Raw genomic sequence first — 27,598 nt, 5'->3', positions numbered from 1 at the left:
ATTGTAATCAATGGCAAATTGCTGTGGGATACTTAAGACATTCGGTAGGAAATATTAATCTTAAGGGTGGTAGAGGTAACTGCTTCGTGTTGGGTTGCATCACACCACCCCAGCAAGTGTTCTATTGCTTACTTTAGTGTTCTGTGATATTGTCTCTGTCTAACATATTTGAAAGAGACCACAGTCAATATTTCCTAATTGTATAGTATTGTATTGTATTGTTTAAGTTTTAAAAAAATACCTGTTCCATGCACACACTGTATGAAAGTAATTTAATGGGGATTATGCATTTATTTGATTGCACACATCCACTCTGGAATACATGCGACTGTTTAAAAAAGAAAGCAAAAAAAGGAACCGTGGGTAAGCATTCCGTGGGAAAGTTTGAATTTTAAACCATGCCGTTAGGCTTGTAAATAACACCGTCCACGTTTGAACGTTCAGTCATGTCACTGGCGTGCAGGTTGCTGTAAAGTTCATAAGTGAGATTTCCAAATACCTCTGAAAATATCTGAGCATTGCACTGCAGACTGCCATGAATGAAGCCCTCATGAACTGTTCTTCAAGAGAAGCCATTGTTTTTTCATTCTCTGACCGATGATTTAGAACTCCAGAACATCTATGTTTATTTCATACAAACATTTAAGCTCAGGTTTATGAAGGCTGCTAATAATTACATAGGTCAGTGTATGATGAAGGTACACTGTGCTGCACTGGTTACCTCTAGCATAGTTAGAAATAGCTTGATAATATCAAGGCATTGCTTCTGTTTTGTTTGTTTTTTCATTCCAAATGTGCAGTTTGTTGATATTAAACAAGGGGAAACTGGGGCCTTCTTTAACCACCAGGCAGATCCAGTCCCAACCCCCTTCCAGTTTTACCCATGGTCATTTATAGTACATACTGAGGTCTCAATACTTCTGCAAGACGCACTCGGACTCTGGGCTTTACCAACAATATTATTGAAATTAGAACCAAAACTGGTAATAGACCTTGCAAATAAGTTCAAACATCTTTTGGGCCATTGAATCGCATTATTCATTTTGGAAGCATTTTTACACTAATTATGATTCTGAAATAATGATAATGAGTCTTAATTGATCACATATACATACACACAGTGAAATTCTTTTCTTCACATACCCCAGCATGTTAGGAAGTTGGGGTCAGAGCGCAGGGTCAGCCATGATTCAGCTCCAGAGGGCACTGTGAGGGTTAAGGGCCTTGCTCAAGGGCCCAACAGTGGCTGCTTGGCAGTGCTGGGGCTTGAACCCCCGACCTTCTGATCAGTAACCCAGAGCCTTAACCGCCAAGCACTACTATTCTATTAATTTCTTTTTTGTGCATTTATTCTTACAGCAACATGAATTGAGGGATTTTTTTTTTTTTTGTATTTCGATGCCTTCCCATATGTTTCTGGAGAGCAAAAATCACTATGGCCCCAGTGATCACATCATCCATCAAACCACATGAGAGAAACTATTGTGCACAGGTCATTAACAGGCAACAGTTGGAGGGGTTTGATTTTCTTTTAATGGTACTATTTACAAGCCTTTTTTTGTTTTGTTTTTTTTTTTGCAAATGATTTCAACTTTTCAAACAATTTAAACTTACAATGGAGCCTGTCTTGCGTAACTACAGAAACGAGATCACGGGACGGGGGAGAGAGGGGGAGAAAAGAAAAGAAAAAAAAAAGCATTGCGATTGAATAACAAAGAAAGAAAGAACATGGAGATGAGATGATATAACCATAACGTTGATTTGCATAGCCAGTAGTTACTCTGGGGAAGTGTGATGGCTTTTGTGTGACAGAAGTGTGAACTTCAGGCCAGATTTGCTGTGTACAGGAACAATTAAGCAAAAGACATACATTTTAAGAGAAACTGCCTCACCTACTGTAAAACCTGAGAGTAAATGGAGACCAGAAATGAAACGTTCTGCACAAGTGATTTTGAGCAAATATTTTAAAAAAAATTTGAAAAAAGAAAAAACAAAAAGGTGAAGACACACAGTTGATATTGAAATTCTGCTTAAATAATCTTTTCACATCCTGGACTGAAGTATCATTAAAAAGCCCAGCTGTAAATACTCTACATGATGTATCAAAGACTTCCATTTACAGAGGAAGAATGTATGGTTTTAACGTATAATTGGTGACTTGCCAGACATAAATGAGCTCAGACTGGGGACAGATCAGTGTACAAGAGCATGTTGGAGTGAAACCGGAGTCGTGAGTGCAACAGGGATGGGAATTGTGTGATACATAGAGACGTCCTACGAAGTGCTTCTAGTTGACGATGTGTACTCTATTGAGGAAGATACATTTGATGTGTCTATTAGTAAAGATTAATGAGAAAAACCTATTTTGTCTGGTTTTGGTCATCACTCCACATAACAAGCATACACAAACTAGTCAGCAGGGAAACACCCTTTGGTCAAGCCCCCTTCGAGATGTCTGCTACATAGTGCGCTACAAAGTGTTCACCTGACAGGTTAGAATACCACACCAAGAACATAGTTTAGCTGACTATCAGAAGATTAATGTTTTTTTTTTTGTTTGTTTTGTTTGTTTTTTTTTTTTAATACATTTAAAGTTTTTCTGTGAGAAAAGAGCTTCATGAGACAGGTTTAAGTTTCTACGTTCCTTAATATTCACTAAAAACTGTGAAAATATTTGGCTGATGTTTGAATATCAAACAACAGAAGTTCTTTAATATATTTATTTATTGTTTTTTTTTTTGTTTTGTTTTAATACGAGTTCTTTTTTTCGTTTCGGTTAATGCCAGAAGGGGTGTGGTTTTATGGGCCCCCCCGCAGTTTGGGTGGGGCTGTGTGCTGGAGACTGTTGTTAGGCTGATGAAGTTTCGCTCTCTGATTCGGCCCCGCAGCTGAATCTCTGATGTGGTCGCGGGTCCACTTTGGGTTCCATCACTGGGTCGTCAGAGAGGGGGAAGCTCCTGCGCTCCCATGGCTGCACCGTCTACAGAAAAAAAAAAAAAAAAAAAAAAGTTAGAGCTACTAGCTTTAGCACTTCACGCTCAGGATTTAATCAGCAGGACATATGGAGCAATTTACATCTGTCCCATCAGTCCTGCTGCTAAAGTACCCGGTTTCCTGATTCATATCCGATTGCTGCAACAAGCATAGACTACTCATCTACAGGAAATGTATTTGATTCAATTTGGGCTCATTATCCACCTAATAATCTGTTGAAATGTAAATGAATCAGGAAAAAAATGATTTTTTTTTTTTCTCTGATAAATAAATAAATAAATTTATACAATTACAGTATAAATACCTGAATCTAAACAGAAATAACCAACTGGAATGAAGAATTCATTTTTATCCAACAAATTAAGTGGATAATCTGTTGCATCAAATTTAAATCTATATTTGGAAGCTGCTTTATGATGTCCATTGTTAAAAGTGCTATATAAATTAAAAGTTTTACCCAATCGCTTTCACAATTAGATACACACACACATACATGCACACACACACTCAGTTGCTGGATGAAAAATGGCATCCAATGAGCTTTTTGAAGCAGAATGATGCAGGTATCTTCTACCGACATTATAGTGAACTGACATGAGTTTGGACTTGCTCTAAATAAACACGAGGTGACTGCTGTCTGCATGCGAGCTGTCAATCTTCACTCACACGCCCCTTGCCGTCATAGCAACACCGACACCAAATGTGTGCATTAAAAACAGGTGGTAAAACACCCAGTCCTATTTTTCTCTATCTGACTTCCCTAACAGGAACTGACTGATCCATTTATTTGCCCTGTCTGTGTTCGGGATTTACTTACTCTCTCCTCATAGGTGCAGTCTGGTGTCGAACAACGCGTGTCTTCGCTGTACACCGCCCGGTGCGTGTCTCTCATGTGAGGTGTGTATGAGTCCCTTGATGAGGGTGTGTGTGCATCACGAGAGCAGGGTGTATCAGGGCTGGGAGGGCTGAGGGGTGATGGAACAGGCCCGTAGTCCTGCAGCAGGTGGAAGTGTCCAGTGTCTGGAGACGACGGTTGTGGAGTGGACGGGTTCGTTCCACTCAGAGACGGAGTTGTCCGACCGTCCAGAGACTTGTACGACCTGCAGGTGACACAAGAAGAGCTGTAAAATCACGTATGCGTTTCGGAAGTTCCGGCTCGTCTCAACGTTACGGTTACGTCACGGTCGAGTTCATCGAGTTCGTGCAGACCACTTTCGTTCGATCCCAATCAGCGTAGTTAACTGATTCTAACTACATACTTTTAAGTCCGAAATGCGTCCATATTCGTATTAATAGACTCGAAACATTTCCCATGTTACCTTCACACAAATGAAGGGTGCCACGTCAAGGCATATTTCATACAGGAAAACTGGGTTGAGACCAGAGCACCGGTCAATAGATCGATTAAGTGTCATGGCAGAAGGGGGCGGGGCTTCCAGGAGGTTTCAGTTAATATAAGTGTGTTAAACGTCTACGTAATTGTCGAACATTCAGCTGTTTTTAATCAGAGGAAAAGCGGAAGACGGCGCTTTAGGCGTATTTTGATTGATCTCCTACGCAAAATGTGTGAAAACTGGCAGGTCTGGTTTTGCCTCGAAAACAAACTGTTTATTCAAGAACCATATAAAAAAAAAAAAGTCAATAATAAGCTATTACATATAATCTGATGATAGTTTTATAACAGGCCAGTTATTAAATGAATACAACAGCAATTGTTAAGCCGTTTGTCATAACATCACAGTAGGAATGCTTTAGGTGCACAACAAACGTATTCGATGGGTGGCTGATCCGTCGAGAGTCCCTTTCACAAAACACCACATAGCACAGATTGAATAACAATGAAGATCAACTACTCAATAGAAAGCATGCTTGGAGCATACTGAGCTTAGTAGGAGAAGAGACTTTCGTATCGTATTTATATAATGAATTTTTGATCATATACACTAGACCAATTCATAATATACTACAATTAAAAACAGCATGGGTTCAGTTTGTAGGATGCAGGTGAATTATTCAGAAGATACCTGCTGCCTCTCCTCTTGGCTGGAGTGAGGGCGGTCCATCTCCAGCGGCTGCGCTCCTGGTCCTCACACTTCTGATGGAGCTGCATAAACGCAGCGTCAGACAAGTCCTCCACCTGGAGAGAGAGACACACACACAAATTCATTTGAAGAATGGGGGGCTGAGCAGCATGCGATGAAGGAATGCAAAGACAGGAAGCCACTGTACCTCTACATTCTCGTCTTCCTCGGCGAGGGGTTGAGAAAACACGTCCACCTCCCTCCAGCTAAAAGCAAAACAAAGCCGTGTTAGAGAAACATGTCGCGGTTGTGAGATGTGCTACTGTGAACTCAAGCAGATACACAGGTTTGTGTACCTTGGTGTGATGATCTCCTTGTACTGAAGCTTCTCCACTCTGGTAGTGGCAGCCACGGACATGGGGATGACTATGTTGTTGATATCAAATGAGTTTTCACTTCTCCGCTTTCTAATTGGCTGCAAAAGGAAAGCAACACTAAGTAAAAAAAAAAAGGGGGGGGGGGGAGAGCTAGACTTACTGCTTCAATGAAAGATGTGTCATGTTTACAAGGTAGCAAGGTAATGCGCCATTCTACGGCTAAATGAAAGTTTTCATTGAAAGTAGCTTTTAGCTTCACCACGCTTCACTTGGGTGTCTCCTCTCATGGAGTAAACAACAACAATGAGCCTTCAGCATGATTAGACAACACCTCATAGCAACCTCATTCACATGCTTAGACTTGTGCATGTAGAATGCCTTCCCCGTGTTTTAAATTCAATTCACTTCGTTAAATTCGTTCACAATACGCACACGTCCATTCTCAATCTTCCGCCTAATATACTGAAAACGGCTTTGTTGATGTTCGTCTCGTGTTCTGGTCAACGAGACCTTACATGAATACGGTAACCGTTTGCACCCCCGGATATTACTGTCAGACGTTAAACTTTAGCTCCTAAGCTTACATTTTACCTCGCACTCTTTCACGGTTAAAACTGAAGTGTCACATGGCTTCTGTGGACAGTAAAGCCCACCTTCCTCGATTCAAAGTACAAGCCGTAACTGTGCCAGACGTGACCCCACGAAGAGAACGGAACGTTACTGATCACGACATAGCTGAACGCCTGAACATCACTTTTTGTTTAACCCATACTAACAATTAAACATATATTCTACTATACAGGTATTTTGTGAAGCAAATTACCATGACTTCCACAAAACGCCTTCTCCAGGCCTGGAATTTGCTGTTTTAAAATTCCATGACTTTTCCAGGTTTTTCATGACCGTACAAACCCTGTAAATAGTGCATTCTCCTGGTTCCGAATACAACCTACTGCTGCACTACACACACCGCCCAAGGCACAATGTGGCAGTCGGTGGAAAGACTTCTCCTACTGGGATTAATTAGTTTGTTAGGACAGTGGTTTTCAAAGTGGGGGCCGCCCAGGGGGGCCTCAACAATTTGGTGTGAAAAATAAATTCTCACTCTCAGCCAACCACACAATCAATTCCCTATTGTAATGTAATGTAAAGATGTAAGATGTAATTATTAATAATAAAAAAGGGGGATATATTCAGAAGTCTGTATTTTTAATGTGCTTTAAAGACATCTTGCAAAAGGGGGGCCTCGGTCAAATGTTAATGCCATTTGGGGGGCCTTGCCCTGGAAAAGTTTGGGAACCACCATGTTAGGACACTGTCATACACAGCAATTACTGCAATGTGAAATTAGATAACGTCTTAAGTCATGAAAAGCATGTACCATAGAGCAGGAGCCAGTCTGAATGCTGGGGCCCAGAGGTGTGGAGCTGTCACTGGGCAGACACATCTGTCTGCTCACGGTGCTGGGGGTGGATGGCTGGATGCTTGACTGAGATACGGGCGGATAAGGGCTTCCTGTATCAAACTGCAGCTTTGGGGCTGTTTAGTAACATAGCAGGAGGAGAGCAAAATGAGCAAACGGCAGATTGAAAGAGCTCGATTTTAGACAGGAAGTACCGTGTATTTTACTTGATAGTTTATTACATGCATAAATGTGCCAAATGGTACATTGGACAGACTCCAACACTGCTACTGGATTCAGGTTTAACTAATGCTTAAAAACATCAATTAGCTGTTAGTCACTTGACATCCAGCCCTAGACAGAATGTATACATTCATCATGCGTTCTCATGAAGGACTCACACTCTGTTCGGTCCAGCGAGTTCTCCCTGGCCCTCTTCCGGTTGAGGCTCCTGTCCAGAAGCCGCCCCGTCCTGCAGGGGGTGTGTGCGTCAACCTTGGTCAAGCGGATGCCAGCCTCACCCTGTTTTCGTGCCCTCTCTGTTCGGCTCTTATTGCTGGCGAACCCTGAAAAGACAGAAAGGATGAGACAAAGTGAATACGTAACATATAGCAAAATTCACTTAAAACGTAACAGGGACGATATGGACGGCTGCAGGGAGAGTTCCTTCGGCAACCAAGGAAAATAAATAAATAAATAAATAAATAAAGAAAGAAAGAAAGCTGGGCTATATTGCTTACACACTAAAACGGGCGTCACTGCTTTCTGTCATCATATCACATTGATCTACCTTATTTATTCTTGCTGTGTTGAATTTAAATTATTTACACTAAATAGTGGCACTATGCTTCAAATCATTTTTGCAAAATCAAAGTCACGGTCTAATAAAATCAACCTCTACGTTTATGCCGGAACTTTGCCCGCCTTAATCCAATACAGACAACGCTACAGAGAACAAAAAAAACGATTGGCTGTGGAATGTGGTACTGTTCTAAAAACATTACGTTTACATGTAACGCTGTTACGTATACATGATGTGTTATATCCTGTTTCACAGCTGGTGTCTACACATAGATCTTTGGTGTATTCGCGAAGTGTATGTGTGCCCACTTAACACTATACTTACTGATGGCAGCCATGGGCGAGTTGGAAAGCCTAAACTTGTGCTTGGATAGTGCAGATGAGGAGGAGGAGGAGTAGTGCGAGAGCTTGTGTTTGAGCGACATCTTTTTCAGAGGCTTGACTTTCTCCATGTGCCGGCTCTGCCAGTGAGACTTCAGCACTCTTTGAAGCTGTATACTGAGATGCATGTCTGAAACAGAGAGTCCAGCACATATACTAACGATCAGTACATTTACGCGGACAACGATATTCTGATACGAACCCGATTAAGACGATACTCTGATTACGACTCTAGCATGTAAACAGCCTTTTCTGATGACCTTAATCCGACTAAAGTCATACTCGAAGTAAACGCAGATTAAAAAACATGAGTATTCCTGTTTTAGTCACATTACAGACATGTACACACCTTAATCACACTATTAACGTCGCGTGGGAGTTGCGACAGGACACGTACACACACGGCAACGCTCAACCGTTTTACGGTAAACAGGTAATACGTGAAATACATGTTTTTCTATATAGTAGGTAAATAATTAACCGCACTTGAAGCGTGTGTAAAATTAAAAATAAAAACACCTAGAACTGTATACGGTTCCATAACAAAGACGAACTTTATTGTCGACATGTGAAATTCTGGATAAATGCTGTTAATCGATCTATGAATGGGATATTCTAAAAGCGACTCATGTAAACACCTTAATCACAATATTGTCTTATTCAGAATAAGGTCAATAATTAATTACTGCTGTCCGTGTAAACATAGTCAGGGTCAATCACGGAATCGTTCAACCGGAATAAAATCACAATGCTGTCCCTTCAACAAAAATAACGTCTGACGGTCTTGCTTCTTCAGTTTTACACATTATGCTCATGTTGTCTAACGAGCGAATTACACAATGCAAAAATCTGATGCAAATCAGCATTTTAGTAATTATGCATGTAATGCAGTTGCAATGTTTGAACACCAGGGGTCCCAACATATGCATAGAGTTGAAATATATACAAGCTGATTGGTCACGTGATCACGTTCCTTCCATGAAGTCTAATTGCCTGAGAGCTTTGGGTTGCAATGACCAACACAAATGATACAATATGCTTACAAGACCACGTTAGAATTGTTAAAGAGCTCTTCACCAGCTTTCAAGCACCATACAAGGCCACCGAAATCAAGCAAATTTACTTACAATAAAAACGGTTTCTCCCAAAACAAAATCTCCCTTACTTATTAGCCTTATCGCGCCGGTCAAATACTAGAGATGATGAATTGTATTTGGCATCCAGGACACCAGTCCTGTGTGCGTGTACCTGACTGCAGGGACAGTGTAGGATGGACGCTGGGGTCCTGAAGGGCCACAGCCTCCACCAGAGGGCACTCGAACTGTCGCTCTGCTTTAGGGTGGAGCTGACTGCCCCCACACATCACACACGCACTGTTCACGTCACACGGTCTTGTTGGGGAACACACTCTCTGTACCTGAGGATGGATGAGATCGCAATACCCATGTATAAATAAAATGTGCGTCATTTTATAATGTCATTAAGAACAGTAAAACCAAACCTGAGGTAATTATATACCAAACTGAAATGACTTTTGACGTCCTACTATCAGACATTTTCCACACACCTTCCTGTTGAGGTTCTGAAGCATGCCGGGTTGGATGAGGCGTCGTCTTTTACAGCTGATCAGAGGTCGAACGCGTGCAGCTGAATAGCCACTCTCCGGTGACGGATAATGCTTAGCATCTGATACATCAGCCGAGCTACAAGAGATCACAAAGATATCGGCAAAATACTTCCTCCAGTCAAAGAACACTCGAGGCATTTTTGAGGCATGCACCAGTTTCCTGTCAATACACAAATTATAACCATTTCCTTTTTTTTTTTTTTTTTTTTCCATAAAGCCTTCAGCCATTAGTACCTGTGGAAGAATTCATTCATAGATCTGTCACTCTGAAATCTGCTGGTTTGGCTGAGGTCCACTGTAGCATGCTGGGGCTTCACCTTTTCTGTCTTGGTTTGGTATGATTGGGAGGAATCTCCCAGCTCCACTGATCCCTAAGGAACAAATTGATCAGACATCACTATCAGACACAATTATACGTTTACAAACGCAAATAGCGGCGTGCAAGATTACTCGTCTCGGTACGCAAATGTGAAGCACGCATAAATTCATCTCTCGGAAATAAGCACAACTCGGACAAAAATGGCTTCGTTATGAGACTGACTAAAAGCTTACAGACCTTCAGTTGATCTCTTTGCAAGCTGCATTCACAAAAACCCACACTTTCCTCAAAAGTCATCTCAATAACGGGCACGCAAAGTTTTATAAACCAGCAGAAGAATTTCATCAATTCATTTGGAAGTATATTAGCTGCTGAATCACTGTAGCTCATCTCCTTCACGCGGCTGATGCTTTCAAGGCGCTCTACTGTTTTTAGCTAGCTATGTGATAAGATCTTATCTTAACTTGGCACACAGCATATTCAAACTACTGGAGTCCACCCCGTCCTGCATATTTTAGAGTCTCCTGCTCCTCACAACATTACTTACCCAATGATCTGCCCTGCCCGAGTTGAAGTGAGGACGGTAGAGCAGGAAGAACATTTAAAAATAAAAGTGCAGGATAAAGGTGTACTCCGACACCAGGGTTCTGGAGTACTGTAGTACCTGTGACCCGACTCGTACTCCTAATAATCTTTGAATGACTCGAAGACAGATTTCAGCGGGACACTGCTGCCATCTAGCTGTCGCGTGGTCTTCCATTCTTTCACACGTTACGAGACACAAAGTCTCCCTCACACACATTGACTCACCTTGTTGGCGCGGATTTGCCGGCAGATATCCGTGTGCTGGCGGATGCGGTACTCCAGGTCCGAGATGTGCGCCTGCAGCCACGTCCAACGGCTTATGATTGAGGCCCTTTCTAGTGCGAAGCGGCCTTCCGCTCTTCTCCACCTGAGGAATGTATACACAGACATTTATTACACAAGCAGGACAGGTACATGCAGCTGTTAAAACAATGACTCTTAGCAGTTTGTATTCTCAGGAGGTCAAATAGAAAATCTGCAGGACAAAAGACAGACAAAACCTTAGCAATGTTCAAAAGAACCAAAAAAAAGTCATCAATAATAGATCAGATTGGTGGATAGGTTTTTAAAAAAAAAAAAAAAAAAAAAAAAAAAAAAACTGGCGTTATCAGAAACCCATTAAATCCACTGGTCTCCAAAGCAACTACAAACAAAAATCTAATAGCCCAGATATATTACCTATTTGTCTTGGACACCCAGGCCAATGATCTGCTACAGTGCCCTCCACTAAAAGTCACGCCCTTACTAAACATGACCAAAGAAAGATGGTTGGTCTTTATTCTTTTAACCTTTTGTTAAAGAAATTCATAAAAATACTCTGCTCCCACGGATGAACAATTGCAAATAAAACAGATTTACCAAAAAAAAAAAATCTTTGTTAAAAATAGGTGTGCAACAATTATTGCCACCCCTAGGAAGTCAAATGAGAAAAATACATGTGAAATATATTCCCTTGGATTAAATAAATAAATAAATAAATAAATAAATAAATTGTACACCTGGGTGATTAGCACACATAATTGTTCAACTATGACTTCCTGGTTCACAGGGGTATAAATATGAGGTAACACATAAGCCAAATTCCCTTAGTCATTCATAACGATGGGTAAGACAAAGGAATGTAGCTGTGATGTGCGGGAAAAGGTTGTTGAGCTTCACACAATGGGGCGTGTCTATAAGAAAATAGCACAAGCATTGAAAATGCCCATTTCCACCATCAGGGCAATGATTAAGACGTTCCAGTCAACTGGAAATGTTATGAATCAACCTGGAATTGGACGTGTGTCTATATCGTCTCAATGCACTGTGAAGAGGACGGTTCGAGTGGATAAAAATCTCCATGGATCACAGCTGGAGAATTGCAGATGTTAGTCGCGTCTTTTGGTCAGAAAGTCTCCAAAACTACAATCCGAAGTCACCGAAGTCAAGAAAAAAGCCTCTACTCTCATCCAAAAACAAACTCAAGCGTCTTCAGTTTGCCAGACACTACTGGAACTTCAAATGGGATCGGGTTCTATGGCACACAGAGAGGTAGCCATATGGAAAAGTACCTCATGCCCACGGTTAAATATAGAGGTGGATCTTTAATGTTTTGGGGCTGTTTTTTTTTTTTTTTGCCAGAGGACCTGGACATTTTGTTAGGATACATCATGGCATCATGGACTCAAACATCAACAGATATTTAGGGCTGCAACTAATGATTATTTTCATAATCGATTAGTTGGCCGATTATTTTTTTTTAGATTAATCGGATGGGGGGGCGGGGCAAACTTTCAGTACACTTTTTTTTTTGTTTATTTAAAATAAAATCCACAAACTGAGTGTTACAAATATAAACTTCAGGCTAAAACTTTACACAACTGTTTGTCCAAAATAGAAAAGAACCCAACACACACACCAGAATATATATTATTAATTTAGGACTGTAGTTTAATTCGGTGCTTTTTGTGAATCCATAAAAATAACGCATAAATACTTATATACATAAAATGTATTTATTTTAGTTTATATTGGATATAAATATTTATGCATTACTTTTTATGGGTGCACAAAAAGCACAGAATTAAACTACGGTCCTAAATTAATAATAAAAACTCTTTCTCTGCACCTTGTGGTTTCTGTTACTCGCTGCCTTTAGGAATATTATTTTACTTGTGTTTACTTTTGATCATAGTGTTTTAATTAGACATTACAGATCTTACTCGCGCTGCACTGTATCACCGCGTCTACGTCACGCGTGAGGAGCAACGCGGTCTCGTTAATAATAGATCACTTCTGTTATAATAAACATCATAAGTTACACTGATACAGCATATAAAGACAATATACTTAAATTAAACTAAACCTCTTAAGTAGCTTGCACCAGTTTCCCCTGCCCCTTACACACAGTGGAGCATTTTGGATATAAAAAATAACCTTGTGTTGGTGCAGCACTGTTTGACCTCCACGGTGTTTAATATAAAATGCTCCCCTGCCTTAGAGGACTTTCTTCCTCAGTCACGTGATGATTTCGCCTTCGTTTGATGGAGACTGAGGTCATGTTGGGAATAAAAGGTAACGTTGAGAGAAAGTAAACTAAAGAAAGTTATTATCGGTGACTTTGGGTGTCTGCTAATGCTAGCGTGGGTATGACGTTAGCCGCCGTTGACTAGGAAGCGGCTTATACTTCCGGTTAGTTAAAAAAAAAAAACCCCGCTAGTGAAATATCCGAGACGATATTACCCTTCTAAAATCCACACACTAAACAGTACTCAGTGCATAGTGTAAGTGTACAGTTCTTCAATTGGGACAAAACTTTAGTATTTACTCTCCGAAGCGTGTTTTTAGTACAGAAGTAATGTAATGAGTAAATCTCCCCCGTGCTGCACGCAGACCAACTAATCCATAATGAGATTCACAATTCCAGAATTGTGCTAGAACACCACGGATGGATAAACAGTCTTCCATTATTGTCAAACTGGTTCTACGAGCCACTCCGGGCTTGCTCATCACGCCCACGTGGCCCGGGACACGTTTACTCACTGCGTTAAGTGTTCCAGAAACACGCATCTTAAGAAAATATACAATTTATAAATTCTCCCAAAACTTGTTCTCAGGCCCTGTAGATCGTTGCGGTGCTGGCCTGGTGTTGTTTGAAAGCTACTGAACAGCTCTTTATAACTGTTATAGGTTATAAGTTATAGGTTAAAGGTCAGCATGCTTGCTATACGTTTTACAGATAAGACAGAATGGGTACCCCTGGTGTTCAAACGTCCAACTGCATTAGACGCATAATTAACAGAACGCTAATATACACGATGCCAATCGGACATTCCCATAACGTACGCTGACAAATTTATGCGTCGCCTCTCGAGGCATCATTACACCCCTATTTGTACAGATATTTTACACGTGAATGCTCCGTGAGAGCAGCTATAAAATGAAACGTGTCATGGTACAGTCCGCCCGCAGTGTCACTTCAGGTTTAAAATAGATTTAATCTGCAAACCAGATGTACCTGATTTGTGTTTAATGAGTGTAAGCCTTTTAATAGAGCTGTACTAAACATTACTGCAAGTGTATTAACAGTCGTTCGTTCATTTATCCCATGATATTATTCCGCTACGATATTATAACTACAATAATGAAGATTTCAGTGACCGTGTTTGTGTGAAACATTCAGACTCTTAGCAGAATGTACCTAATTAAAGCATGGTTAATTAAACATTAACTCTCTAGCCAAGAGACCTAATGTATGCTGGTGTACGCGGTGGTGGGGGGGTCAGGTCTCAGCTAAATCCTCCTCCCCTCGACTCAAAAACTGCACTAGAAAGTCTGACACTTTGGGGGGGGGGGATTGCATTGAAAAAGGGAGGCTGTCATGTAGGTTTGAACTGGCATTTAAAAAAAATAAAAATAAAAAATTTTAATTTAAAGTACTTTAAAATAAAAAGCTACGGCACTCAAACTGTCCTTCTGGTTATGACTGCAGTCTGCGTATTTGATTACTGCGATTAGGAAAGCTCATAAAGAGAACAAAAGGAGCCCTCAACCGTGCACTGAATCGTCTCTCAAACTGTGCTTCGGAGATCACACCGGGCTGGCAGCAGACAGATTCATCTACAGAAACGTTCCCTGAGTCTTCACAGCTGTCTGCAGATAAGAGGAGAACACAATACTGCATCTCTGCCTGAACGTGTCTGAATTCAGCACGGACCTCGGATTTAGGGCCAGCTGCTGTGCGTCTCGCTCATGTTACTCACACGAGGAAATAAAATGTTGAATAAGGAGCCGAGCCTCAGCTCGGAGTAGTCATGTAGATCTGGAAGAATAGCAGCGATACACACAGGAAGGCCTACGTTTGAGACAGACAATGAAGAGACATGGGCGTGAGGTCTAAAAGGGTCACGCCTACAGTTAGCTCGAGTGACTGAATCATTATATACAAATGAGTGACTGAGGAGGAGCATGGGAAGGGGGGGGGTAACGTAAGGAGAGACTAAGTGATGGAAACGCCAAACACGAGGAGAGGATTGGTGGGAGAGTAAGAAGGGAGGAAAAGGTTATGTAATGTGATTAGGTCAAGTTCAAACGGCAAAGAGAGAGAAGTAAGGACGATTTATACTTGCTGTTAACTACACGTACGCGAATCTAAGATGGCCGTCACGCGCACCCTGCGGGCGCTCGGTACATTCATATGAATTTACATGACGCGTCCTTGTGGTGAAATACGCAACTATAGCACCACGTGACTAAACAAACTAATGTGTCTCAAATCGCATACTCGTGTACAAGCAGTCGTCTATTAGCACGTATAGCAATCAAATAATTAACCGCACTTGAAGCGTTCTTAAAATAAAATTAAATTTAAAAAAAACACCCAAAACTGTATACAGTACCATAACGAAGACGAACTGTATGTCGATACATGAAATTCTGGAGGGACGTCGGACGGCGTGGCACGGTGACGTAATGACGTGTGACGTTAATCGAACTATGTTCTAGAACATGTAAAACGGGAAGATGAAAGGAGTATTCTAAAAGCGACTCATGTAAACACCTTAATCACAATATTGTCTTATTCAGAATAAGGTCAGTAATTAGATTACTGCTGTCCATGTCATTGACGGCAGAAAGTTTTAAAGAGAAACGAGGCTCGTCAGTCTGTTTAACGTTCGCTGAGCATAAAATCCCTACACATTACAGCGTGACTTAGAAACCAGATGGACAGAGATGGTTTGGTTCTGACGTGCCATCTAGTGGAGGCTGCATTTAATCCTCCAAATATGCAAGGGAATACGTGAACAATGGCACTTGCATAACAGCTGTGAGCACGCCCACATGTACACGTGGTGAACGTGAAGTATATTCGCACCCATTGTGGCAAGCAGTCACTCTTTGTCAAGATCACACTGCACTTTCTCCCAGCACCCATGAATCCACCACTGCAAACGACCCGGTGCTGATGAATCCCGATGTGCTACAACCCCAAGCGTGCACTTTCAATGAGTCATCCGTCTGTAGGCAGATTTCGGAACGAGACCACAATAAACTACTGACACTGAACTGTAAGAAAAGTAGCGCAACAATGAACGTCCTTCTCAGCCTCCGTCTCCACTCATCTCAGATTTCCTGGGAGCAGCCAAGCCTACAGCACTAACCTTTAATAAACGGAGCATGTCCTCACACTAACGAGGAAGCTGAACGCGAAAACGAAAAAACGGAGCTGGTTACGAAATCTTCTCGGGAATATTTAAAATCCTAGTAATTCGAGTTATTATCCACCAAATGTATGTTGTATGACGCCCAAACCTCATTTGGCTTCAGGTCCTATGAACAGCTGCCCAATAGGCTGATGTCATCTACACTCAGTTCACAAACATTGGGCAACAGTTCAACCAGCATGAAGCACAACCAGTTCAGCACTAATCCAATGTTCAAACTAGCAAGCCACAGAGCAACAAGCAAACATTCATTATCTACATATCTGGGGGGCAGAGTGACGGTTAAATGATTTTAGTTTTTTTTTTTTTTAAACTGAGGTATGACAAAACCAAAAGATGAATCTAGTCTTCTAGCTTTATTGCCTGCTTGCATTTAGCCCTCGTTTAACTGCATGAGAGTCAAAAATAGAAGAAAAGCCATTTTCCTGGGTTAACTACTGTGTGTGTGTGTGTGTGTGTGTGTATATATATATATATATATATATATATATATATATATATATATATATATATAAAAATTCAACTTTAAAAAGCTGAACAGAGCACACCCACAACAACAGTTGGAGGTGACAAACAGCCACAAACTTCAAGTGAGACGAGCGACTTCTCAGTAGCTAATGGAGGTGTGAATCAGGGATAAGATCACTGAGTGAAGAAAAAAAAAAAAAAAAAAAAAACCTTTCAGCATATAAAAGGTACGCAGAGTTGCGTAGCCAAAAATAGGCTGTTAAGATTAGTTCAGGTTTGCAGTGCTGTGTTGTTCTGTGCCGTTGTGTGTGATAAAACTGCGAACATGAAGAATGGCAACACAGGCAGCAACGCAACATGTTTAAAACAGACAGAAGGGTTTCGGTGCAGTCACGTGCACGTCTACGCGTGTAGTCCAGAGAGGAAATGGGATGACGATCGCTGGACTAAGGACCTTGATCTGGTCCTAAAAAGATTAATGGGCAGACAGTAATAGACAGAAATGCACCTTAATCTGTATTTAAGTCAGCGGTGAGGTAACCATCAGTTCATACACTGTGACTAAGCATGAAACCTCAACAGCCCTAATCTGGTGTCATTCATGGGCATGTCAGTTTTTACTTTCCTGTGGGAGGGTCATGCATGAAGCTTGCCGGATAAAGAAAGGCCACAATCATTAACATGCGAGCGTACATCGTGCTTACACAGCACCGCGACACATTTACTGCTCTCACTCATTCATCAGAAGCAACCACTTCGTCTGGGTTAGCATTGCAGCGTGTTAAATTTCTAACTTGGTTTTATTTTGAGAAATAGAGCAAACTACGTTCGTTAGAAAATATTGCAGGCCGGGATCGAGATTTAAAAAAATAAATAAATAAATAAAATAAAAAGAACCACACGTACCTCTTTTAGCTAGTTATAAACACAAGGACCGTGACATATGGCCAGGGGTGGTAGAAGAAGACGACGACTTAGTGATGACTCAAAAACCCGCCAATGGAGACGGCTAAGCAGTATCTAGTGGGTCTGGTTACAAAAGGGACACGTCCCAGTGATCAAATTTGCCATCCAAACTCTCTATGCATGGCTGTTTGATTATTTAGGTCAAATGTTCAAAGGAAGCCTGTCTGTGTCCCAGCCTCTCCCCTTTGCAAAGGTTTTCATTAATAATCGGCCTACAATGTAATGCTGGCCCGCTTACCACGTCAGCACTGTGCACCTGCTGCTTTAAGCATTTTTCACTTCCCTAAACACTGGGCTTAAAAGGGAACACATTTCAGATACAACTGACACGCTCGTCATGTTGGGATCTCAAAGGTCATCAACTATTCCGTGTAAAAATCTATTTGCCTTTCAATGAGACATAATATAAATATGAAGTGTACACTTTTCATAAATTTGCCTGCGAGACATACAACGAATGAGGAGAGTGTCGGGGGAGGGAATTAAGATCAAGCCCCGAAATGGAGTTCTGTCCAGCTGGAAGGGATTGGTGGTTTACTTTGTTCTCCAGTCGTTCTACAGGGAGAGATGGTTCCCTGTTTTTCCAGCAAACAGGAAATTTATCCTTGTGCTTTGGAGTAATATCGGGGCCAGGGAAGAAGAACGAGCACAACTTTAGGCAAGAGCATGTTATGACAACAAGATCTGTGACCTCACTGTGCAAACAAGGCCAGAGTGGAAATTAACAGAGGTCCATGACGAAGTTCAGTGTAGAGCAGACCCAATCATACACCGTCATATGGCATTCAGGGAACTAAATTATAGCTATGTATACGCTAGTTCAGTGGGCGGTTCTCTGAAATAAGAGTCCCAACTAAGCTCATGGCAAACATGAAGAAAATGACAGCACCTACAGTACCATCTGAACACCACTTATTTGGAGCTGCTCATTGGGAAATTTCTTTCACTTACCAATTCCTTTAAGGACCGTCATTCTAATTGCAATCTTAAAAATCACAAAGTCATACGGGGGAATTGAGCATGATGGCGAACATCCCATTAACCTGACTTCGAAAGTGACATTTTGTTTTAAGATAAAAAGGTTTACCTAGGGTTAACACACCATCACTTCTCCTAATATTAGCTAGAACTGAAGTGGGTAGTATAATTTATGCACATCAAGTCAATATAAACATTTATAATATAAGCCATAATATGTTGAAGATAATGGTCTTAATGAACACGGTAATCCAACGTTTAATTGCTTCCTCCAATACGATTTGGATTTTGGCTTAAAATAAGTAAATAAATAAATGACTTACAGTTTGACATGCCGCTGCTCAGTATCCACTCTGGCAAGTTCCTCTTCCTCCATGTCACTTTCACCACCGGAGCTGCTCTCGGTGGCATCAGAGTCAAACTGCGCCTCCGCCACATGCAAGCTGGTGGTGCCACTTAGGTGCAGTTTCTCCAGCTCCGAGGAGAAGGAGCCGTCTTTCAGGAGCTCTGCCACGGAGTCCTGTATGGAGGCGGAGGTGTGGCGCAAAAAGCCCGTGAGCTGCTGTTTGACATGACGCTCAACCTGCTTGGCCTGAACCACCTGAAGCCTCTTGCATAGGCGCTGCATCCGTGTTGAGATGTCAGCCTGCCTGCGCTGGCTCTGCTGCGCTCGCTCGCGAAGGATTAGCGCCTCTACACCAGAAGAAGGGGAAGGGGAGGATGGAGAAGAGCCATGTTGGCACAAGGTTGAGCTCTGAGGGGCATCAAGTGGGACATTTTTACTATTTGTCCCAGGAAGAGCTCCAGCCCGGCAAGCGTGCGGCCAGTCACTAGGGGGCGCTTCAGATTTGAACTGTGGATTCTCTTGTGAGCCATTGACACCTGTATCTTCTGGCGCCCTGCTATGCAAATCACCCAGCTCTCTCGGGTGCTTGGAATCTGCCCTCGGTACAGATACAGCTGGTATCACTTCTCCAGACTTGGACGATTGAGGTAACAAAGCTCCAGCACAAGTAGGAGGTTTAGCATTGTCTCCGTTCAACGGGGCCACACTGCCCTTCTCAGGCAGTGCGGTGCTGGGCACAGCAGCTTTCTTGGCCAGTCCGTTGACTGGGACCATCGCGCTTCCTCTTCCTGCCCCCGTTCCTGCTCCTCCTCCGTTGACGAGACTCTTTGGCTGGCCGCCACTCAGTGCAGTACGTAGAAGCAGATCTCCGTTCAGCAGGCCACGGCTCTTGAGCACCGATGGCTTGATCAGGACACCCTCTTCAGCTACTGGACCAACATGCGAACACAAATAGGAGGCCACCAGTGGCTGCAACTTGCCCAGACTCAGTGGCTCAGACAGTGACTCCTTGCCGTTGCAGCAGCGACGACAGCCGTCCTCGTGGTGACGTTTGCCGTTAGTTCCCGCTGTATCAGATGGGGAGATCGATGAAGACAGGAGAAGGTTGGTGGAGTTTCCGTTGCTCTCTGCAGCCAGTTTGAGGCGGATATGGCGGGCTTCGGCCGGGGCGTCGGTCAGAGCGGGCGCCATCGCAGCCATGCAGGGCCGCAGTAAGGGCACAGCAGCCTGCTTCTGCACTCGTCAACGCCAGCCCACCTATAGAGCCTAAAACGGGAAGGGGAAGGCAAAAGGCTTGGATTTTTAATAAAAAGAGCGTAGATTTGACAATCACGGACAGCATTTTTGAAAAGAACCATTTATCAGTTAGTGATGTAGCACTACGATCGCATTACATCCTGCTTATCTCTCATGGTCAACCGCAGCAAGTTAAGGACAGGTTACGGCTGAGCTGAACTTCCCAGTAACAACGAGCAAAAACATGATCTGCATAAAAGTCCAAATAACTGGGAACTTACAAAAATAAACAAAAACCCTCATTCACGTAATTACTGAACCTTTAAAGGTTTCTTAGTTGGGGTTGACAAAATAAATTAAATGAACTTGTGCAACAAGTTTAAATGATTACCTTAATAACTTAAATATATATATATATATATATAGACCAAATAGAAATCATGTGTCTAAAGTTAAACACAAAGCAAGTTGGCTTCAGCTGGCCATAAAATCCTACCCGACTTGTACAGTAACTGGTGGACAGAACAAGAACGCATTGACTTTAAAACCAAAGAACTGGCTGAGGGGTCTTGTGTATGATGAACGTTAAGTAGGGGGGAAAAACTCCTACTCTTTAAGCTTATATCAGCATGGGTCATCCCCTTTACCTCCTCCCCTCAATCTCCTCTTTAGCAGACCATCTGTGTTAATGGAATTAGGGATAGGCCTTTAGATGTATGAGGGGGCAATGTTTGCATTGCAACACACACACACACACACAGCTACGTCCATTCATAGGTCACTGCTACTTAAAGGAACCCTCCACCCTGAAACGCGTTAAATACATTTATACTGAAAAGACTGTGATGTGTTTGACGGTTCTGCTAATTTGTGGTTGGTGCTATATTTTCATTATTCCTGCGAGAATTCAATGGTTGTGTGCCACTTTGAGGTCACATTGCCAGTGCAATTACAAATGCTTTCAAATCATTTGATTTAAAAGCATTGTATATAGTGGCAACGGTCTGTTTTTGCTGTTAGTGCCCAACACCGAACGAACAAAAGCTTCTCGGCTCATTCACTATTTTCCAGCAGTTTGCACCGTCATATTATTGACAACGCAACATAAAAATGTTGAAGGCATCAATCATTGGACTCGGGGTTCTGTAAAGCAACGCAGCTCTACAGTGAAGCTGCGCAGAGACTCGGCTCGGCTAGTAAAGGCCAGGATTAGTTGAAGCGTGGGAACCTGAGATGTTCGAGCAGATGAGGGAGCTGGACAGACTAAACCATTAAAGCGCTGCTGCATCACACTCTTCAGGTAGAGCTGAATTGACGGCTAACACCCTGTCTACAACTTGTCCAGCGAGTGGTAATTTGCAAGTAGGAATGGGAGAATTTTCCACCTTGGCGCGTTCGACTTGCGAAATGGGGGGTTTATATATATTATATATATATATATATATAAATATAAAGGACGCTTCTGTGTTCATCTTTTGTTAGCAACAACACAGCCGGCTAACTGTGATTAGAGATGTATATTTACCCCCTCAAAGAGCGAACAATAGTCAATGTTTTCGCTGCATGTTGTCTGATCTAAAGCCAATACTCGTATTTATAGTGCACCTCATTTCCTGAATGCAGCATAGCATAAATCCCACCGCACCACTGAGAGTGGAGACTCGAACAGCACTGTGGGTAATGCAGGAAACTTAAACAAAAGTGAAAATACACCAACATGTCGATGAAAGAAAGGTATTTGGTATTGGGTACAAAATAAGACACTGGACGCCACTGAAGATCACATGTCTGTCCCTAGATCTTGTCTCTCTACCAAGGTCTACCAAGGGTGGCAGGTCTTTCAGTGTTGTAGCACCTGAGATCTGGACTTCATGCCCTCATCACACCCACCTCCGAGTTCAAATCTCAACTTAGAACACACCTGTTTTCTCAGTGTAATTTGTCCCCCTGCATTGTGCTCTCTGTGACTGTACTAACTTTGTGTGTGTCCATGATTGCATTGCTATTGTAAAGCATCCTTGAGCTCTGGTAAAGCACTATATTACAGATTGGTACCGATCTGTAATTTGAATAAACTTGATATAAATTCTCTAATTCCACCATCAATTAAATTACTGAATAATAATGAATGATGTTCGTGTGTGTGTGTGTGTGAGAGAGCAAATGTGTAATATGTGGGGTAGTGTGTTATGTCTTAAGTGTAAGTGCACTGAAATACTGTATGTTGTGTAGATGAAGTGTAATTGTATACTGTTGTATGTTGACCTGCTCTCTCGATCGCTCAAGACATATTTCTCCTGAATACAGGATAAACTAACTAAAGTAAACATTATTATTTAATTATAGAGATTGGTAAACATGAAGTTTATGGTGATTGATTTCTTTAATAACAACAATATGCCATAATGGAGCTGGTGTGCGTTACATTAATATAATGTACTTTTAACAAAAAATTTAAAAAAAATTTAACAAAACACCCTGGTGTGTTCGATTTGTTGTTGAAAGATTCGAAAAAGAGGAATATTTCCCTCCATGGGCTAGTGCTAATAGTCAGGGTAATGGGTGGGGAGGGGTAATCAGGTTAACGTTTAACAAAAGGGAGCAGTATACAGTAAGGAGCACAGCGCCACAGAGAGAGAGAGAGAGAGAGAGACACAGGGAGACAGAGAGAGAGAGAGACAGAGAGAGAGACACAGGGAGACAGAGAGAGAGAGAGACAGAGAGAGAGAGAGACAGAGAGAGAGAGAGGGAGAGAGAGACACAGAGAGAGAGACACACAGAGAGAGAGACACACACACACAGAGAGACACACAGAGAGACACAGAGCGAGAGAGAGACACAGACACACAGAGCGAGAGAGAGACACAGACACACAGAGCGAGAGAGAGACACAGACACACAGAGCGAGAGACACAGAGCGAGAGACACAGAGCGAGAGAGACAGAGAGAGACAGAGAGAGAGACACAGAGAGAGACAGAGAGAGAGACACAGAGAGAGACACAGAGAGAGAGAGACATAGAGAGAAGAGGAGGCCATGCAGCTTTATGGCCGTGTGCGGCATTTCAATCAGCTCAACTTATGCAACAGCCTGCACATCTGCTCCCTTACTAACGTGGCGGAAAATTCATTAAATAAAAACCTCTCTTTCACACACACACACACATATACAGGAAGTGCGTCGAGGAGGTTTTTACGTGCCAAATTTTGAATTATAGCAAATGTTCACGTGTAAAAATAAATAAATGAATAAATAAATCAATCCCAGAGAAAGAGGGGTAAGTTGGTCACGCGTCTCTGTTTCCGCTCCAGACTTTTACAGGAGATTATCTTCAATAAACACACACACACCTTCACCTCAAACCTGCAGCTCAGCTCCTTCAGGCGCCTGGTCAGGCCTCTAACACCACAAAACTGAGTTCAGGGAGGAAGGAAAACGGCTAGCGTTAGCTGCAGTGTGAGAGAGAGTGTGAGTGTGTGTGTGTGTGTGTGTGTGTGTGGCCAAGCCCAAGGCGAGGTTCAGACGGGCTAGCATTAGCCATAACACCACTGAGATACAAGCTAGCGCTCTCTCTCTCTCTCTCCCTCTCTCCCCCCCTCTCTCTCTCTCTCTCCCTCTCCCCTCACACACACACCGCGCTATATGTGAAATTACTGCAGCCCACAACTGAACACAAACACACTGTGGGTGATAAACACACGCTGTTTGAACTGTAGATAATAAACATCCAGAGCAGGCAAGTCCTTGACCTTAATTTCGCAACGCGTCTCGTTTCAGCGCATTAAAACTAGCTATAGCTATTAATATCACTAATCACTAATATCACTAATCACTAATATCACTAATCACACTCTTCTCAGAGACTGGGAGTGCTTTAAAATGAGAAGAGCTGCAGTATCTCCTCATACTGGACTTATAACAGACATTTCATAATCCACAAACCTCCACTTACACACACACAAATATATTATACACACACTAATATATTATACACACTAATATATTATACACACACACACACATTATACACGCACACATATTACATATACTAACAGTTTAGTATCTACATTTTCTAAATATATTTCTGTATATACATGTAGGAGTGTGTGTGTGTTTAAGCTGCACTCGAACACTGACTACAGTCTTTAACACACAAAGAGAAAAAAGGAGGAACCTACCACGTGACGGGCGCGAGGGAATTTCGGCAGCGATTCCGCACTCGTTTCAGTTTAAAACGCGCACTTTAAACGAGGGGAAATGACAATAACAACAATAATAATAATAATAATAAAGAAATCAACGCTAGGCCAAAACAAGCAGGTTTCTGGAGCATGTCCTGCTGCGTGTAAAATCCGCTTCTGTGTAAAAACCCGCGTTCATTCACGCGCCCTTTCGGTCTGGTTCCGTGATCACGAAATGGGCGAAGCTGACGAGGCTGCGAGCTCGGCGTCCGCTCGGCGTCTTTACACGCGAACAACAACAAAATGCGAATTTCCATACGACGGAGAAGCACCGTTCTGCGCCTCGGGGTGTGAGATCCGTCACTACGCGCCCTTATCGACAGGATTGCTGTGCTGAAGATCACCGATTTCGGAATAGTTTTGAATCATCGTTAGAGGGAGAAGCGCGCGGAAGATGGCGGCCGGTTCATGTCTTCTCCTCTCCACTCCACTGCTTTGGCCAAACAGCGCACGCAGAGGCGGGAGAAGACATGCCTCACGCGCCGCCGCCGCCACATTACAAGCGTGCGCACGCACATGGGCCGCTAGAGGGCGCGCCCGCGCGCGTGCACTTACTTTTTTCTCTCTCTCTCTCTCTCTCTCTCTCTCTCTCTCTTTTCTTCTTTTTTTTTGTTTTTCTTCAAACCGGAAATACGCGTTGTGAAATTGGCCACATCCCAAACCGCACTCTACCCTACCCAATAGTGTACCACCACACTACACCATACCATACCACAGCACAGCCATGCTGTTTTGACGCGGGCTAGATGTCCAAAAGTTTGTGCACACCCGATCATCACACTCATATGTCCGTTCAGATTTACTCCCCTCCTTGCTCTTATAATAACCTCCATTCTTCTAGATATTGCAGAGTGGCTGTGTGTGTGTGTGTGTGTGTGTGTGTGTGTGTGTGTTCGTTCATTCAGCCACAAGAGCACTTACTGAAGTCAGACACTGATGGAGGCCTGGGGTGCAGTTCATCCAAAAGGTGTTCAGTGTAGTTGAGGTCAGGGCTCTGTGCAGGACACTCGAGTTCTTCTACTCCAACGTTGGCAAAACCGTGTCTTCACAGAGCTCGCTTAGTTCCAGTGAAGGGAAAGTGTAGCGCTACAGTGCACAAAGGCGTCAAGCATATACGATTAGGTGCTTCTAGCTTTGCCGCAACAGTTTGGGAAAGAACCACATATGGGTGTGATGGTCAGGTGTCCACATAGTTATGGCCGCATAGTGTAGTGAAGTATATGATTTGGGATGTAGCTGTTATTTCAACTCTGCACTAATTCTGTTACAGTCATGTGCAGCATGTTGCACGCTAAATGATAGTCTAATAAAATAGAATAGAATAAGTTAGATCAGAAAATAGAATAGAATAAGTTAGATTATATAATAGAATAGAGTAGGTTAGATTATAGAATAGAATAAGTTATATAATAGAATAGAATAAGTTAGGTTATAGAATAGAATAGAATCAGTTAGGTTATATAATAAAATACAATAGAATCATTTATAGTGTATAATAAAATAGAATTTCAAGCAACATGAGATCATTTTTAATGAAAATAATTACAAAATAGTTTAGAATAGTATAGAAACATCCCATAATGAATATTTTAACTCAATTCTTGGAAATTTATTTTTCATATTTTTCATTTGCTCACAGTCCCCCAGGAACCCTGTTGTTGCCTTTAACTATGTTTCCTCGGCGTACAAGTGTAAAATCCCTTTCATCCATTACCATGGGAACAACCAATGAACTTTCAGCACAACACAGAGACAGGTGGTTGTTTGACCCGCACAATTCGGATAATGGACATGAAATACATACGCAGTTAAACATACCATTAAGCTCAATTAAGTTTCCAATTTCTAAAATCACTGCACTCATGAGCACAAAAAAAAAACCGTTGTAGATCTGCACAGTTGGATTCTTGTATTCGTCAAGTTTCACAATCAGCTGTTGAAGGTGGCTTTTATAACAACAAGCTGTTCACAAGCATTGTAAGAAAGAAACCCTTCACAAAATCAAACGTTTTGGTCATGGATATAAAGAGGGCAGCATACAAGGAAACTCACCCACTTTAAAATATGGAGATAGATGAGTGATGCTTTGGGGCTGTTGTGAAGATTGACAGCATCATGAAATCAAGTACCAGGATATTTCACAATAAGATCTGGTTGCCTCTGCCAGGAAGTTCATGATTGGCCATAGATAGCGCTTTCAACAAGGTGATGATCAAAGCTCAACACAGAAATGGTTAAAGAAACAAAATCCATGTTTTGCAGTACCATTCTCAGTCTCTGGACGTGAACCCTACTGAGAATCTGTGGTCTGAATTGAAGAGGATGGTCCACATGAACAAACCTAAGAATATAAAGGAGTTTAAAAGGTGCATGGCGGCACTGACCAAGATTCTTCTATAACTGAAGGTGTCAATACGGTACTATTAAAAAGTATTTGCCCCCATCCTGATCATTCTTCTGTTTTTGTGTAGATCTCATACTAAATTGTTTCAGAAATTAAAACAAAATCTAAGATAAAACAAAGGCAACCTGAATAAACACAAAATACAGTTTTTAAATGATAATGTTGTTTATTGAAGCAAAAAAGTTATCAAATATCAACTGGGACTGTGTGGAAAATGTATTTGCCCCCGTAGTTACTAATTCCCCAAATCTATGAAACTGCATTGATAATGGGGTTCAGCTGGACTAGACACAACCAGGTCTGATTACTGCAAACCCTGTTCAATCACATCAACACTTAAATAGAACATTTTCAGCAGCATGAAGTTGGTTAAAAGGTCTTACGCAGTAACACACTATGCCAAAGTTGAAAGAAATTCCAGAAATGACGAGGAAGAAGGTGATTGAAATACTTCAGTCTGGGAAGGGTTACAAAGCTCTGGATTAAACGCTCTGGGATGCCAAAGAACCACAGTGAGAGCCGTTATCTCCAAATGGAAAAACTCGGCACAGTAGTGAATGTTCTCAGAAGTGGCCGATCTTCCAAAATTCCTCCAAGAGCACAGCAATGCCTCATCCAGGAAGTCATAAAAGAGCCAAGGACAACATCAAAGGGCCTACAGGCCTCACTTGCATTAATGAAGGTCACTGTCCACTATCAGAAAGGCACTAATAGTGATAGAGACACTGATATGCAAAAATGGCATCCATGT

General features: G+C 42.1%; 1 protein-coding gene across 2 annotated transcripts; it reads right to left on the bottom strand.

Moving 5' to 3' along the window:
* Positions 1 to 1,946: 1,946 nt before the first annotated feature.
* kansl1a (KAT8 regulatory NSL complex subunit 1a) lies at positions 1,947 to 25,770 on the bottom strand. Of its 2 annotated transcripts, none has more exons than XM_053639815.1 (14): positions 25,365 to 25,770; positions 18,945 to 20,233; positions 10,733 to 10,874; positions 9,838 to 9,974; positions 9,544 to 9,679; positions 9,225 to 9,393; positions 7,921 to 8,106; positions 7,196 to 7,360; positions 6,774 to 6,931; positions 5,372 to 5,490; positions 5,224 to 5,281; positions 5,019 to 5,131; positions 3,812 to 4,094; positions 1,947 to 2,980 (listed from the first exon to the last, which is right to left on the bottom strand). In XM_053639815.1, exons 2-14 carry the CDS (start codon positions 20,165 to 20,167, stop codon positions 2,849 to 2,851), a joined length of 3,021 nt encoding a protein of 1,006 aa, XP_053495790.1. In that variant the 5' UTR covers positions 20,168 to 20,233; positions 25,365 to 25,770; the 3' UTR covers positions 1,947 to 2,848. The 2 variants fall into 2 exon arrangements, with proteins under 2 accessions (XP_053495790.1, XP_053495788.1); XM_053639813.1 differs by lacking the exon at positions 25,365 to 25,770 and adding an exon at positions 24,381 to 25,287.
* Positions 25,771 to 27,598: the final 1,828 nt, after the last annotated feature.

The sequence above is a fragment of the Ictalurus furcatus genome, chromosome 13 (genome assembly GCF_023375685.1).
Source record: "Ictalurus furcatus strain D&B chromosome 13, Billie_1.0, whole genome shotgun sequence".
Taxonomy (NCBI): domain Eukaryota; kingdom Metazoa; phylum Chordata; class Actinopteri; order Siluriformes; family Ictaluridae; genus Ictalurus; species Ictalurus furcatus.
Note: the sequence above shows the minus strand (reverse complement) of the source record. Positions and strands in the feature narration are given on the sequence as shown.

Excerpts from the sequence above, each read along its gene's own strand:
- kansl1a (XM_053639815.1), bottom strand. The coding sequence starts at position 20,167 with ATGGCTGCGATGGCGCCCGCTCTGACCGACGCCCCGGCCGAAGCCCGC. Across the intron at positions 9,975-10,732 it reads GGCAAATCCGCGCCAACAAG|GGATCAGTGGAGCTGGGAGA; the intron begins GTGAGTCAATGT and ends TTTGTTCCTTAG. Across the intron at positions 6,932-7,195 it reads CTCGCTGGACCGAACAGAGT|CCCCAAAGCTGCAGTTTGAT; the intron begins GTGAGTCCTTCA and ends GTTACTAAACAG.